At 43.2% G+C, this 15,633-nt stretch overlaps 1 protein-coding gene across 1 annotated transcript; it reads right to left on the bottom strand.

Moving 5' to 3' along the window:
- Positions 1–870: 870 nt before the first annotated feature.
- On the bottom strand, positions 871–13,634 carry LHFPL5 (LHFPL tetraspan subfamily member 5). Its single transcript, XM_069073656.1, has 3 exons — positions 12,912–13,634; positions 1,440–1,676; positions 871–1,130 (listed from the first exon to the last, which is right to left on the bottom strand). The coding sequence occupies exons 1-3, from the start codon at positions 13,321–13,323 to the stop codon at positions 871–873; spliced, it is 909 nt and encodes a 302-aa protein (XP_068929757.1). The 5' UTR covers positions 13,324–13,634.
- Between the last annotated feature and the right edge of the window lie 1,999 nt (positions 13,635–15,633).

The raw sequence follows: 15,633 nt of genomic DNA, 5'->3' as shown, positions 1-15,633 counted from the left end.
CTCCAGCTGGGGAGGAAAGGGCAGCAGAAGAACACCGAGGGGCAACTAGGTGGCGCAGTGAACAGAGCACTGGCCCTGGAGTCAGGAAGACCTGAGTTCAAATCCGGCCTCAGACACAACACAAAAACTAGCTGTGTGACCTTGGGCAAGTCACTTAGCCCCAATTGCCCTTCAAAAAGAAAAAAAACACACCGATGTTCCCCCAGACTCTACATCCTATAACTAGAAGTGGGAAAGGGTCTTGGCTAGTGACGCTTAACTTCTTGGTTCTTAATTGAAGCAAATGCTCAAAACGACTCAATGTGATGTTACCAAAAGGCAGAAAAACTGGTTCTGGGCCTGCCATTAATTTCCTGTGTGATGTTGCTCAAGTTACTTCTCTTTGGACCTCAGCTTTCTCGCAAAAGAAAGATACTGAACTATGCTGTTTTAAGATTTTACAAAGAGTTACAGATTTAGAGCTGGAAGGGACCCTTGAAGTCATCTAATCCAACAATGATTTTATATATAAAGAGGAATTCCTTAGCAGGGCAGCTAGGGGGCTCAGCAAATAGAGCACAGGACCTGAAGTCAGGAAAACTCATCTTCCCTGTAGTCAAAGCTGGCCTCAGACACTATGTGGTCTGGGGCAAGTCACTTAACCTTGTTTGCCTCAGTTTCCTCATCTGTAAAATGAGCTGGAAAAGGAAATGGCAAACCACTTTAGTATCCTTGCCAAGAAAACCCCAGATGGAGTCACAAAGAGTCAAACACAAGTAAACAAAAGTCAGTGGGGTCTCAGTCTAAGGAGCAGAAGCATTGTGTGAGTGCTTCTGGAAGGGTGTGATACTATGGAATGTAAGAGCATGGCTCCCCTCTTTGGAACATGCACTAGTATCCTGGGACTGTCTCCTGCCTGCTTACTGTTAGGTAGAAAGTTTTGGTTTGCTGCTGAGCAGTGGAGAAACGTGCTTTCGTTTCCTTTGGCCACAAGTTATACAAGTGACTCTCTGAGGCCTCTTCCTTCCAGGAAGCGGACAGGAGGCAGTCACAGAATACCCACTCATGCTCTGCAGAGTTATAGCCCTCTTCACACACTTCCAGAAGCAGGCTCAACCGACGTGCAGGCTCCCATTTGCCAGTCCCCCATTCTATGTAGATGAAAAAACTGAAGTCCAAGGGAGTGAAGTGACTTGGCTGTGCTCAAACTGGTACTAGATACCAGAAAGAAAACTTGGATTCTGGTTTTCTCTCTGAATCAATTGCTCTTTTTGGCATACCACAGTCTCCCCTTCCACCTCTGACCTTGTAGGATTCTGAGATACTTCTCATCTGGCCTCAGTCTTAATGAGGTAAAGGGAAAGGCATGGTCTCTGGCTAGTAGGTGAGGAGTTTTGGCAGGACTAGCACCCCAGAGCAGCCAGGAGCAAGAATGAGAAATAAAATGGGGCATGGGCTACCATTTCCATCTGCTTTGTAGTCAGAGGGGAGGAGTTTGTCTTGCCGGTAACCGAGGACAAATGCCAGAAGGGAGAGAATGAGGGCATCCATGATGCTGATCATGGCGAGCAGGAAAGCCCAGCGGATGGTACAGGCACCCAACGTGTATTTGTCTGTCTGGTCGCCGCACATGCGCTTTACCTCACTGGAGTCCCAGCCATCTGGGTAGACCAGACAGCCAATCATTAAGCCTGTAGCTGCAGGAAAGGGAGAGAGATAAAGCGATAATTAGACAAAAAGGGTCCCCATATATGTTATTTCACTTGATATGCAAATGACATATGCCTTCTTGTACCAACTTTACAGATGAGGAAACAGGCCTATGGAGGTTGTCACCTCATTACTACATCAGGCTTGAATCTCCAATTGCCTATTGGAGATTCCTGGATATCCTGTAGACATCTTAAACTCATCTTCCCCCACCCTCATCCCCTTCCAAACTCTATTACTATTAAGGACCCCATCCTCCCAGTCCTCTAGGCTTACAATGGAGGTGTCATCAGTTCTTCACACTCACTCCACCTTCCCATATCCAATCTGTTGCCAAGACCTGTAAAGTTTACCTTTACAACGTCTCTCGCATATGCTCCCTTCTCTCCTCTGATACTGCCACATCCCTGAGGCAGGCCCTCGTTACTTCATATCTGGGCTATCAATAAACATTTAAGTCAAGAAATGAATTTCAGGCATGATGGGGAAAATATCTGGGTGTGTGTTGGGGGGGAGCAATTTAAAATGACAGTCTGAGTCTCATTTTCCTCATCCCTAAAATAGATATAATATTTGTATTTCCTACCTAGGAGGGTTGTTTTGAGGGTCAAAGGAAAAGTCCTTCCCAACACCTTTATTCACCTCAAGTAGGTAATAACCTTCTCTACCTACTTCAAAAAGAAGACAGCAGAGGTTAAATTACAGGCCAGAAAGGAAGGTAGTGCTTTTTGTAAAGCAAGCATTCAGCCTTCCTGCCAGGATGGATGGATGAACAAAAGACCACCCACTCTCATACTACCGGTACTGCAAAACCAAAAAGTGACTCCCTCTACCTCATTATTACACAAAAGTGAGGTAAACTTCTCACCAACATCAAGGTTGGATAGCTTGTGGTTGTGACCAAAGATAGCCCTATTCATATGAAGGACGAACAAAGGCTCCTAAGAAAACCCTTGAATGGTGGGAAACCCACAAGGGGATCATGGAAGCTGTCAATTGTGGCAGCAATCAGTCCAGAAGCATCATGGCATATACTGAGATAACTCAGGTCTAGTGGTCCCTGGGACCTGAGACACCATAAATAATCCTAAAGATCCAGGAGAATCTAAGCCTAGGAGAAGAAAGTCAGAGCAGGAACCCAGATGACCCAGGGAGAAACTAAGCAGAGCAGACCACTCCACCTAAAAATGCAGGAAGAGGGGAAGTCTGGCTGTAGCACAAAGCCCCAATTCAGGAATTAAGGCTGGAAAGGTGAATAAACACAAGATACTGACCACTATAAAAAATTATAAATCCAGAGATACTCAAAAGTACAACCAAAAAATAAGAGGAATTCTGTAGTATTTGTAAGGAGAAACTCAAAATAATGAATTTTGCACGAGGATTATCTAGAAAAAATGAAATATTAAAAAGTAAAAGCTTTGGAGGGAATAATTGGAAGTAGGTTAGAACAGAAAGACACAAACCTTACCCAAGCAACAGACTCTTTTAAAATTAGAATAGATTAAAAAAGATTAATGACTGAAACAATTAGATTGAAATGAAATTTTTAAAAACTAAAAAGAATAAGAAAAATGAAAGATTTTGTCTTATCAGAAACAACTGACCTGGAAAACAGGATAAGAAAAGGCAATTTGAGAATCATCAGACTCCTTAAAAACCATGATTTTTAAAAATCCTGGACATTATATTTCAAGAAATCATAAATGATAAGACCTATTAGAACCAGAATGAAAAGTAAAAATAGTCTACTTCCTGAGAAAAACCCCAAAAGTATAATTCCTAGGAATGTCAAAAGACAAAATACAGAACTTCAATATCAAGTAAAAAATATTGTAAGCATCCAGAAAGAAAGAATTCAAATACCAAAGTTGGTTGGTTGGTTGGTTGGTTGTGTCTTTAGTTCTCAAAGAGGACCAAAATGGTATCACTATGTATGGTGTGTCTGTCTGACTGACTGATCAGACCAATAAGAGCTCAGAAAACTCCCCCACAAGTAGGGCACAAATAATCTACCTGAACATTTGGAGTTTTGATGGCTCTAAATTTGCACATCTCACATTTCTTTTGAGCTACTACAATTCTGCTTCATTCATAGAGCACAGTGCCTTCTTTGATGTGGGCCTGCCATGCTGGGTGTTCCTGTGCCAGTGTCTCCTATTTCACACAACTGATTTCAAAGTTCTTCAGAATAACCTTGAGAGTGTCCTTGTATCACTTCTTCTGACCTCCATATGAGTGCTTACCTTGTGTGAGTTCTCCAAAAATACTCTTTTAGGCAAGAGTATGTTTGGCATTCAAACAATATGACCAGTTACATAGATGATGAGGTTGATGCACAAATTACTAGAGTTAGGGAGTCTCCAAAAGGAAATGTGGGAGAATAGAGGTATTAGATGACCTATCAAACTGACAGTCTACAGAGTCATTGTACTGACCTTTTTGTTGTGTGCCTGTGAAACCGACGATATACCAGCACCATGCCAGGAAACTGAATTGCTTCCATTTGAATTGTCTTAGGAAAATTCGGAAGATCATCTGACCACATAAGGTACCGGACACTGAGGTCCTTTCTTGAACTAAATTGCCAAGCATTCAGACTCTACTGTAGAGAGTGCAAGCACCAAGATACCACAGTCAGGATCACACAAAACCTGACAGCTTCTATTATAAACGAGAGGCAGTCTTGGAAAATAGTATACAGTACCAAAAAGCACAAGAGATAGGCTAACAAAATATAATTTACTTGGTAAAGTTAAGTATAATTCTAACAAGGGGGGAAATGGATCTTTAAGGGAATAGAGGATTCTCAAGTGTTACTGTTGGAGGAAAAACACATCTAAGTAGAAATTTTGACAGGATTAAGAGAAAACTCAAAAAATGACTTTGTTAAAGCAATTAGGAGGGACTGGTGGATAGACATTCTTTTCAGAGCTTTTTTTTTTTTTTAAAGGAAAGGAAATAGGAGGATAAAAAGAATACCCTACTGGAGAAAGAAAGAATGGGGGTGGCTAGGTGGCGCAGTGAGTAGAGCGCTGGCCCCGGAGTCAGGAGGACTCGAGTTCGGTTCTGGCCTCAGACACTTAACACCCACACAAAAAAACCTAGCCGAGTAACCTTGGGCAAGTTACTTAACCCCAATTGCCCTCCAAAAGGCAAAAAAAAAAAAAAAAAGGGAGGAGGAGGTGGAATTTATTATTTCTCCTTTTTAGAGTGCATGAGAAGAAAAGAATTTAAATATAGAGGAAGGTATAGTGGGGAGTAAACATCAATGATGATTAAAGAACTTCACTCTTAACTAAACTAACAACTCTGATCAGAGCAATAAACAACCATATCTCTAGAAGACTTACAAGTGACTTGTTTATATAAATGCTGATAAAAAAAAATAAGAGGTGAGCCATTGAAATATTGTTAATAGTTCACAGAGAAGTAGAGAAGAAAGTTCAGAATGAAGCACAGACAAGCAGGTCAGTTTTGGAAGGAATAGGTTAAATTTATTTTTTTTAAGTAAACAGTATAGAGGAGAGATTCAATTTCATATACAGTCTTCTCTTTTTGTTCCAAGCTTGGGTACACATCATGTGTTCATCTAACAATCAGCTATATTTATTTGTTTTGCTTAACTATACTTTTTTTTTTTTTAAGCAATCGGGGTTAAGTAACTTGCTCAAGGTTACATGGCCAGTTATTTCTGGGTGTGGTGCTAAGTATCTGCGCCCGGATTCGATCCCCAGGTCGTCCCAACACTGGAGCTGGTGCTCTTATTCGCTGTGCTACCTGGCCACCCCTTAACTACACTTTTCTGTTGTGATGAGTTCTTTGGAGGAAGGGCTGGGGGAAGAGTGAAAAACTATTGGGAAGTGAAAGCAATGTTTAAAAAAAAATCAACCAGCCTCAGACACTTGACACACTTACTAGCCGTGTGGCTTTGGGCAAGTCACTTAACCCCAATTGCCGTCCAAAAAGCAAAAAAAAAAAAAATCAATAAATTATCACCCTGGAACATGTAGGTGGTGCAGTGGATAGAACACCTGTCCTGGAGTCAGGAAGACCTGAGTTCAAATTTGGCCTCAGACACTTACTAGGTATGTGACCCTGGACAAGTCACTTAACCCCTATCGCCTCAAAAACAAACAAAAACTACCACACATACACACTCTCCTTCCGCCCCCCCCCCCAAAAAAAAGAACCATGGTTGTGAGAGTGTAAACTGGTACATGATTTGAGGCTGAGGATATCTTTTAAAATATAGACTTGGGGAAAATATAGGATTCTAAGAATCTTAAGGGCCTGAACATAAGCAAGACTCCTAAACTAAATTCTTTTTGAAAGGAAAAATACATAAAAGTATATACTGAAAAATAACACCAAATTACAGACTATATTTGGGTTTTGTACAAGGCAAAGTTGGGAGAAAGTGCAGTTATTTTAAATCACAGAATGTCAGAACTGGAGGAGATCTTAAAACCCCTCTTCTTGGTATTTCAGTTTCTTTTCTTACTCCTTTCCCTCCCCACCCCGCCATGTCTGACATCCTTTGCCTAGGCCCAATGTCAGCTGTCCACAGGCAGTGGTGGATGGAATGCCAGGCCTGGTAGTCAGGAAGACCTGAGTTCAAATCCTACCTCACACACTTACTAGCTATGTGACCCTGGGCAAGTCACTTCACCCTGTCTGTCTCAGTTTCCTTAACAGTAAAATAGGAATAATAAGAATAATCTACCTCCCAGGGTTGTTGTGAGAATCAAATGAGATAATTGCAAAGGATTTAGCACAGTGCCTGACATATAGTAAACACCATATAAATATTAGTTAGTTATATTATTGTTGTTGTTGTCTAGCACAGTGTCTCACACATAGTAAGCATTTAATAAATATTTATTTTCTCCCTTCTCTCCATTCCCCCCCGCCCCTTTCCACGGCCACTTTACTTCTTAGAGATGCAGAACATAGACTGTTTCATGTCCAGGTCTAGCTGGAGATGCCAAGCCCAACCATCCAGCACGAGCTGCTACATCATCTCTTGGGCCAGCCATACTCCCCAGGAAGAAGACTGGCCTGGGGAAGGTGCCCCAATGTGAGGGAGGTGGCTGGATCTGATGTACTTTATGCTGCAGAACAGAATCCTTAGGAGGAACATGACAGCTATCTTCAAGTATATGAAGGGCGGAAGGAAGGAAGCGAGATATTGTACTTGTCTTCCTTGGCAGGACCAACGGGTGGGAGGGTGACGTAATGCAAAAAGTGGTAGATGCAGCATCAGGAGACCTGAGTTCAAAGCCTCGCTCTGCCATTCACTACCCATATGACTTGGGACGAGCTACTTAATCTTTCCACTCTTCCGTGTAATGTGTAAAATGAGGGGACAGGATTTAATGGCCTTCAAGATCCCTTTTTGCTCATGACAAGGAGGCTGTATGTGAGAAGAAGGAAAAAACAAAGCTATTCCCAAAGTGGAATAAACTGCCTGAGGAGGTAGTGCCTAGGGGTGTCGAGGTGGCACAGTAGATGGAGCACTGGGCCTCCAGTCAGGAAGACCAGAGTTCAAGTACGACCTCAGACCTTTACTAGCTGTGTGACCCTGGGCAAGTCAGGTAACCCTCTTGGCCTCAGTTTCCTCATCTGTAAAATGAGCTAAAGAAGGAAATGACAAACCACTCTAATCTTTGCCAGGAAAACTCCACACAAGAGCAGCAACAGGAACACTGAAGGTGGTTCAGCTTAGAGCCCGCATAACCATTGTTCTGAGACATTACAGAAAGGAGTTATGTTTTTAGGTCAGGGCTGGACAAAATGACCGCTGAAGGCCTGATAGCTCTGTAGGTCACTTTTGGTTTTTGTCAATCTAGCAATATGTATTGAGCAACTAATATAAGCCTGGGTGGCATGAGACATGCCAAAGAAAATTCATAGGTACTATCCTCTAGAAGAAGTCTATTTGGAGAGATGAAACCTAAACACTAAATGATTAGGAAACAATATGGTAGTGTAAAGCACCCAGGAAACCTGTGTTCCAGTCCTGTGTGCTTTGTACAAGTCATGTCCATTCTATGAGTCTCAGGCCCTGGGAGTGCAAGGATCATTATCTCTAGATTTCTGATGAAGAAACAGAGGTTCAGAGTGGAGAGGTGTCTTACCAAGTACACACAGCTAGTGAGTGGCAGAGCTGGTGAATGGTATAGACAGGCAAAGGTACAGGAGTTTGGGATGGGGTCCTGTGGGTTGGGGTCATCGGGGAAGTCTTCATAGAAATGATTGGGCTTTAAGAAGGATGGAAGGATTTAGAAAGTTTCTTTTTAGTGATTAGGGAAACTTCATTATGCTAATCAAATTTAGTCCAAATAGCATGCCCCAACAACCTTTCCTCCTCCACTGTCTCTCCCTCCATCTGTGCCTGGCACTTTCTCCCTTCTCCCTTTCCCCACTTGAGTGGAATCTGATGCCACCTACCCCCTTCTCCAGCATCAATATTTCACAGAGCACAACCTGGCTAGCTCTGGTTTCAGTGTTTCCTTCCTCCAACCCAAATGAAGTTTATCTCCTTTCCTGTGCTTCCCAAGCCTGTCAGCTGAGCAGAGTTAGGATAGGGTTCCTGCTCTGTCCCTCCCCCATGGCCACCACTGTCCAGCTTCCTCCTTTCCTTCTACAGTGACACGGAGAGCACAACATACCCAATACATTCTCTTCATCCCAATACATACTACACAGCCATGGGGAGTGCATTGGATTTGGAGTCAGAGGACCTGGGTTTAAATCCCGGGTCTATTACTTACTAAATTGTGTGGGCTTGGACAAGTCCCTTCCTTCTTCCAGATCTCAGTTCATCAATCTGTAACTTGAGGGAGTTGGACTGGTTGACCTCTAATCACTTCCATTTCTAAGATCAGGCCCCTCAAAGTCCTCAGAAGTCCCCTGACTACAGCTGAATCCTACATCCCAAGTCTTCTCACACACTGAGAAGCCAATTTTCATAGTTCAGGACAAATTAGGCAGAAATTTCACTCCACCCCCATCTCATCCTTCCTCAGTGCCCAAGTATCACATTCTCACTTGGTAACTATGTTCACTTCCATTAAAGCAGGCTTAGCTGTGGGCACAATAATGAAGTCATTGATGGAGTTTAACTTTGGTGCCCAGACTTCCTTTCAGGACTCTCATGTCCCCCAGTCCCCTCCAAATATATCCAATCCAATATAGTCACTTATAGTATAGGCTTAGGTATCTAATAACCTCTCAACATCATTTTCCTGATCTATGAAAGAGAGGGATGGCCTATTTTATCTCTAAGGGGCTTTTCATTTCTAACTTTCTGTGACTCACTATACAGGGAGCCAGTCTCAATAATCTCTAGTGGGGGTAACAGATGGCTGCTATCCTGTTCCTTTTGAGGAAACCACCATTCTTCAAGATACTCAAGTTCACAACCCAAGAAATATCCTCCACTCTTCACTTTCCCTCTCTCCCTTATCCAATCAGGCACCAAGATTTGCTTCTACCTCCACAATGTCTCTTTCCTCCTTCCCTCACTCTCTATTCACAGAGCTGCCATCTCACTTCAGGCCCTTATTACCTTTCAATTGGACCACTTCTCAGTTTTCCAGCTTCCATTCTCTTGTCACTCCAATCAATCCTCCACCTGCTGCCAAAATAATCTTCCTAAAGCACAGATCTGATTATTTCCCTCCCTTGTCCACGAATCATCAATGGATCCCTATTGCTTATAGGGCAAAAGTACAATCTCTTCACTTTGATATTTAAAGCCCTTCACAGACTGGCTCCAGCCTACTTTTCCAAACAGATTTCTATTATTCCCCTTTGTGAACTTGTTTTTCCAGCCAAATTGAGCTACTAACTCTTCCTCAAATTTGTCAATTCATTTCTCACCTCCATGCCTTACTATAGTGCCCACTATGGACTCCTTCACCACTGAATTTTAGAATACTTAGCTTTCTTTGAGGCTCAGTTAAGGTGCTTCCTCTTACTGGAAACTTCCTGATTCTCCCCTCCCTTCCCAGCCAATCTTAATTCTAATAATGCCTTCCCTCTGTTAATTATTTCCTATTTATCATGAATATATCTTGCTTTGTACATATTTGTTTGCATGGTGTCTCCTGCACTTGATTGTAAGCTCTCTGAGGGCAGGAACTATCTTTTGGCTCTTTTCGTATCCCTAGCTCTTACCACAGTGTCTGGCACATAGTAGGTGCTTAATAAATATCTACTTATTGATTGAAATAATAGCTAACATTTATATGTTAATATTTGCAAAATGCTTTAAATATATTCTCATTGAATCTTCACAGCAACATTGTAAAGTAGATACTATTATCCCTATTTTGACTTGCCCATGATCAAAAGGCTATGTCTTTGAGCTAAAATTCAAATCTGGTTCTTCTTGAATCCAAATCCAGCCTTTTATCCACTATGTGACTTAGCTGCCTCTCTCAATGCCCTCTTTCTCCTCAAACTATGTTCTACTTTTTTATCTGGGTACATGTTGTATACTCCCAGTAGAATATAAACTCCTCAAAGGCAGGGACTATCTTTTGTTTTGTAAACCCAATGTGTAGCACAAGGCTTTGCACATTGAAGCCTGTGATCTGGATGCTCAAACCACCTCAACTGAAACAGGCAAACAACCTTCTAGTCTTAAGAGTTACAGAGATCCCATTAAACTCATGTGCCACTTGAACTGAAGAGCCTCAAGTCCAAGGTCAGCATTGTCTACTACCCTACCCTGCCCCTCACCTTTCCAATAACAGTTACTTAATAAATGTTTGTTGAATTGGACTTAATTTTCTCCCAACAACCCTGCAAAACAACAATCTTTAAATTCCCTTCCAGCCCTAAATCTCATAATCTTAATGGATGAAACACTAATGGCAGCATTTCTGGCACTGAGGCACCTGATTGGGCAAGATATTTTGAGAAGAGGGGTTTCCCAGTGTCCCTCAAATTATATCTCATAGTAACCCTGTCTATTTGATTTGTGTAGAGAATGCTTGGACCTGGAGTTAGTAAACAGTAAATTCAAATATGGCCTCAGATACTTTCTAGCTGTGTGACCCTGGACAAGTCACTTAACCTCTATTTTCCTCAATTTCCTCAAATGAAAAAGGAGATAACAATAGTACCTACCTCCCAGGATTGTTGCAAGGATCAAGTAAGATCATATTTGTAAAGCACTTAGCACAACGTCTGGCACTTAGTAGGCACTTAATAAAAGATTATTTGCTTCCTTCTTTCTGCTAGGATAAGGCATCCCAGGGGTTTCAATCAGAGATCTCCCTCCTATGTCCCTGAAGGCCTGGCTCTAGCACAGCATGCTCTCCCTTCCCTTCTTTTGGACGGGGGTCAAACTTGCTAAAGCCTCAAACTCATTCACCACAAAAATTATCACCGGCCTCCAAAACTATCACAAGCCATAATCACCCTTTCTCTGTCTCCCTAATCATATCTTTGCTTCCTTTCCTAGACATTTCCCCTTTACCATAACAAGCCTGCCCATAGCAATGTAAGCCCCTTCATGAAAGTCCTTCACCACCATAAAGAAATAAGAGGTCACTGATTAATTTTCTTTTGGACCTGATGGCTACTTTCTACTTCGTCTAGTATCACTGACTAATTTTCTTGGCCAAGATTTTCAAGACTGCTCCACTATTTCCCACATTCTTTCCATTTCAGATAAGGTGTCTAAGTTTTAATCAGTGTCTGGTTAAAACAATAGCTAACATGTAAGGAGCCCTCCTCATACCCCAAAATAAGAAGCAACAGTACAGGAGTCTGCCAGGTCCTTTGACAGTATCGTCTAAGCAGCAGAAGGAGCCTGTGCCATTGAGGAAGCAGGAAGATCAGACCAATACAGGGGCTAAGAGATTTGCCATACAGTGGAGCCAGGAAAGAAGAGAAGGCCCCTTACCCAGGATAGCAAATGACTGTCCATCATTTCTATAGTTCCAGTAGTTGGTCAAGCCCTCCTACCCAGTTTTAGCTCTCCCCCAACTTCTCACTGAAGTCCAAAATACCTTGACTAAAGTCTAGAACTTTCCACCCCACAGTTAGAGCAGAGGCTTCAATAGCAAACCCCTCAGATGGGAGACACTCCAAGATTTACATTCCCAGTACTCAAGGACCACTGTGTCAGATCTTTTTCCAGAGCAGATTTTTTTTTTTGTGGAGAAGAAAAAGACTTGAAAGGCAAAGGACACCTGAGATTAAGGAGGGGGAAGAAGGAAAAGGCACTAAAGGGTGCCCCAAACAAAATTTTCTTTACTTTATCCTTGAGCAGAAAGAGAAACAACCTCTCTTCTGAAGCTTCACAAAAGACCTTCCTTTTGGGGTGAAAGTATATGTGCGGTGTGTGGTGTGTGTATGTGTGGTATGTATGTGTGTGTGGTGTGCAGTGTGTATGCATGTATATGGTATGTGTATGTGATATGTGTATGTGTTTGTGTTTCTGCATATGTGGTGTGTGTATGTGTATGTGTTTGTGTGTGTGTGTGTGTGTGTGTGTGTGTGGCTGTAACTAGAGAAGGAACTAGTCTGGGAATCAATCAGAAGACTTGGTTCCAGTCCCAATTCTACCATTAATTGATTAAATAATTGACCACACGAAGGTTGTTTCCTTTCTCTGGACTTCAGTTGTCTCATTTCAATAGAATATAAGTTAACTGAGGGTACAATGGTTAACTTTTTCTCTGTATTTGCAGGGCCTGGTATGTGGGAGGTCTTTAATAAATGTTTGGGTGACAAAATGAGGAAGCTGGACCAATTGTTTTCTAAGGTGCCCACCAGCTCTAACTTCTTAAGTCAGTAATTCCTAATGGTGTAATAATCGAACAATTTAAAGTTTAAGGAATGCTTTCCTCACAAAAACACTCGGGCAATTAATTAGTTCGAGTGTAATTCCCATCTTACAGATAAATAAACTAAAGCTCAGAGAGGAAAAATGACTTGCCTGTTGGCACTCAGTAATTGGAGGAACTAATGTCTAGCACAGTACTTGGCATTTAGTAAGCACTAAAGAAATACTTGTTGATTGATAGAGCTAGGGTTTGAATTGAGATCCTAATTCTAAGTTTAAAATTGTCCCTCCTACTGCAGGATTATTGCTTCCCACATCTCAGGAATGGGAAGCACTAAAGTGCTCCTGGATGCTATGACACAGATCCCCCCATGGAATAAGGCACCCACACCTGCCCCCTTCCATGCCCCCTCACCAGCTGCCAGCTGCATCCAGGCACAGATCTTGTAGACAGTAGCAGTGTTGCAGACAAAGAAGAGGCTGAAGCAGATGGTGGACCCGATGATGAGAAACATGGCAACAGCCACGAAGAACATGGCAGTCTTAAAGGCACCGGAGGGTATGGTCTTGAAGTCCAGGGGGCTGCCCTTGCAGATAAGCTCTGAAGTCAAGGCATTGCCCACACAGTAGGAGAAAAGGCCGAAGTAGCCAGCCTGGGGTGTGTTGATACTGTCTCCAATCCAGTAAGGTTGAATAAAGAGAGCCATGACCAGAACAGAGAAGCAGATAGTGAGGGTACCCCACATCACCCCCACTGCCCGGGCATTCCGTACATAGTTAGTGTGGTAGATCTTGGCTGCCTCTTGGGCAGGCAGCAGCTTCGTCATGGCGGGTAGGTAGGAGAGGGGAACCTAGAGGTAGAGACTGGAGGGGTGGCTTCAGGGACCCGGAGCTCAGGATTGGGCCCACAACCCTGGCCGGGGGTAGGGAAAGCTCAAGGGTGGAGTTGTGGAGAAGTGCAAGAGATGGCCATGGGAGATTCCACTCCAGGGACAGTGTCCGCGTAGGAGAAGCAGAAAGTCATAGGGTTTCAGCGGGAGGGGAGATTATCCCGGTTTCCGTGCCCGATCCTCCTGGGATATATCTCCTTCTAGGCCCTGCTGATTCTGCTTCCCCCCCGCCGCGTCCCTCCCCACTTCTGCCCTGGCCCTATTCTCCGCCCTCCTGCCTGCTCCTCCTCCGCCCCCGCCCCAACCCTCAACTGGGCTCCGCCTTCGGACTTGACCTCGGTTTCAGCACCACGGCCAGTGCCCAGCAGCTTTCTAATCTCTAGACAGGAGCAGGAGGGGCTAGAGTAGAGAGTTATGGGTAGGTAGGAGGACCTGACAGAGGGTGGGAAGAATTGGCCAGTGGGAGAGAAAGGGAGGGGGCTTATGAAATTGGTTCTGAACCTGGAAAGGGAGTCATCATGCCTACTCAGCGTCCCAAGAGATTTATTCTGGGGAACCCACCGGGGAACGTTGACATTTCCCACACACACCCATCTCCCCTTCCTGCACCCAATCCTGAGTGAGCTGATTTAGCAAGAACTGGGGAGAACGAGGCTGGACTCTGTTCCCCACCCCCCTCCCTCCTTCCCTTCAAAGAAATACGTAAAGCTTCCCTAGACCATGCAGAGCACAGTACCGTCCCGAAACTGTCTCCCCTTTTCTTCTTGAAGCAACTCACTTTTTGAGAGTCGGTACTATTCCCTAATCTCTCCTTCTGGGTCCCTGGTTTTCAAGCCTCTGTCCCCATTTGAAGATGACCTCCTTTCTGCTTCTCACCCTTCCAGTTCTTTTCCCTCACTCTAAAGGAGATTAAAGCCAGCATGCAACCAGAGTGCTTGGATGCTAACTTCATCTGATCTCAGAGCTTTCTATAATCCTCTTAAGAATTTATTATTTTATAATATGAATTGTTTTTATTTCTGTGTGTCTTCATCTCTTTGTGCAGACCATAAGCTCCCTGAGAGCAGTCTTATTAATTTTTGAATCTCCCTCACACCTAGCACTCTGCTGTATACAGGGTACAATTTTTTTGTTAAATGAAGGGACTCAATTTCTTTACCTGTAACATGAAGGATTGGACTAGGTGAGATTTGACTAGATGATCTCAAAGGCCCCTTCAAAATCTAATATTTTATATAATTTTGTTCTGTATTCCCAGAGTACCCTACCACAATTCTGGGAATATATTGAGCACTCTGTATGTTTGCTGATTGACTAATTGGTCCCATCCATTTTCATTCCTCTGAGTAGGGCACTAGGGCACCCAATCTAATACCAGATGGGTTAGAATGGTGGTGTTCTCTTCAGGTAAGGAAGTTCCACAGGAACCCACATCTAAGCACCTCTGACACCTGTTGTCTAACTTCATACTGATGGAGTCAATGATATCCAGATGAAATGCATTTTGGAAGTGGGCTGAAAAACAGGGCATTCATTTATTCAGTCATTCCGCATTTACTGGGCACTTAATAGGTACTGGGAATACAAAGAAAAAAATGAAACAGTTCCTGCCCTGAAAGGTTTCATTTTCCTGAGGAGAAACAACATGGGCCGACAGGTGGCTCAGTGAATAAAGAAAGCACTAAGCCACAAATCAGGAAGACTTGAGTTCAAATTTGACCCCAGACCCTAGCTGTGTGACCTTGGGCAAGCCACTTAACCTCTGTTTGCTTCAGTTTCCTCAACTGTAAAATGGGACAATAGCCCCTGCCCTTAAGAAGCTTATGTTCTGATAAGGGGTACAACATATATAGAGGACTGGAGGCCAAACAAGGAAGTTTTGGTTTGCAGAATCACAAGGCTAGTGAGTGGAGACATGGAGCAGTTTGCCATACTTTGTCTAGTAGCAGTGAATTTATCATTGCTACCAAAGCACGGGTAAGAAATCAAAGGGGAGTGAAGATACACATGAGGTGGAAAGACACACTGGGTATTCATTTCCTGTTGGATGGCAGAATGGAATGTGAGATATTGTGTGGGGCCAGATAGACATAGTGGGTAGGTGAGTTTTAACTTGCCCACCAATCAAAATAGTTCATCTCCTGGGCAGAGGGCCAAAATTGAGTCATTTAAATCCCATGGGACAAGGGGATTTGATCTGGAGGTTCAGCTCCTTTGTCTCCCCTCTTTCTCCCAGTCTAACAATCT

This window comes from Petaurus breviceps, unplaced genomic scaffold (genome assembly GCF_028583685.1).
Source record: "Petaurus breviceps papuanus isolate PSGF00001 unplaced genomic scaffold, PetGlider_PUasm1.0 90865, whole genome shotgun sequence".
NCBI classification, from domain to species: Eukaryota; Metazoa; Chordata; class Mammalia; order Diprotodontia; family Petauridae; genus Petaurus; species Petaurus breviceps.
The sequence above is the reverse complement of the archived record's forward strand: the minus strand, read 5'-3'. Positions and strand labels throughout refer to the sequence as shown.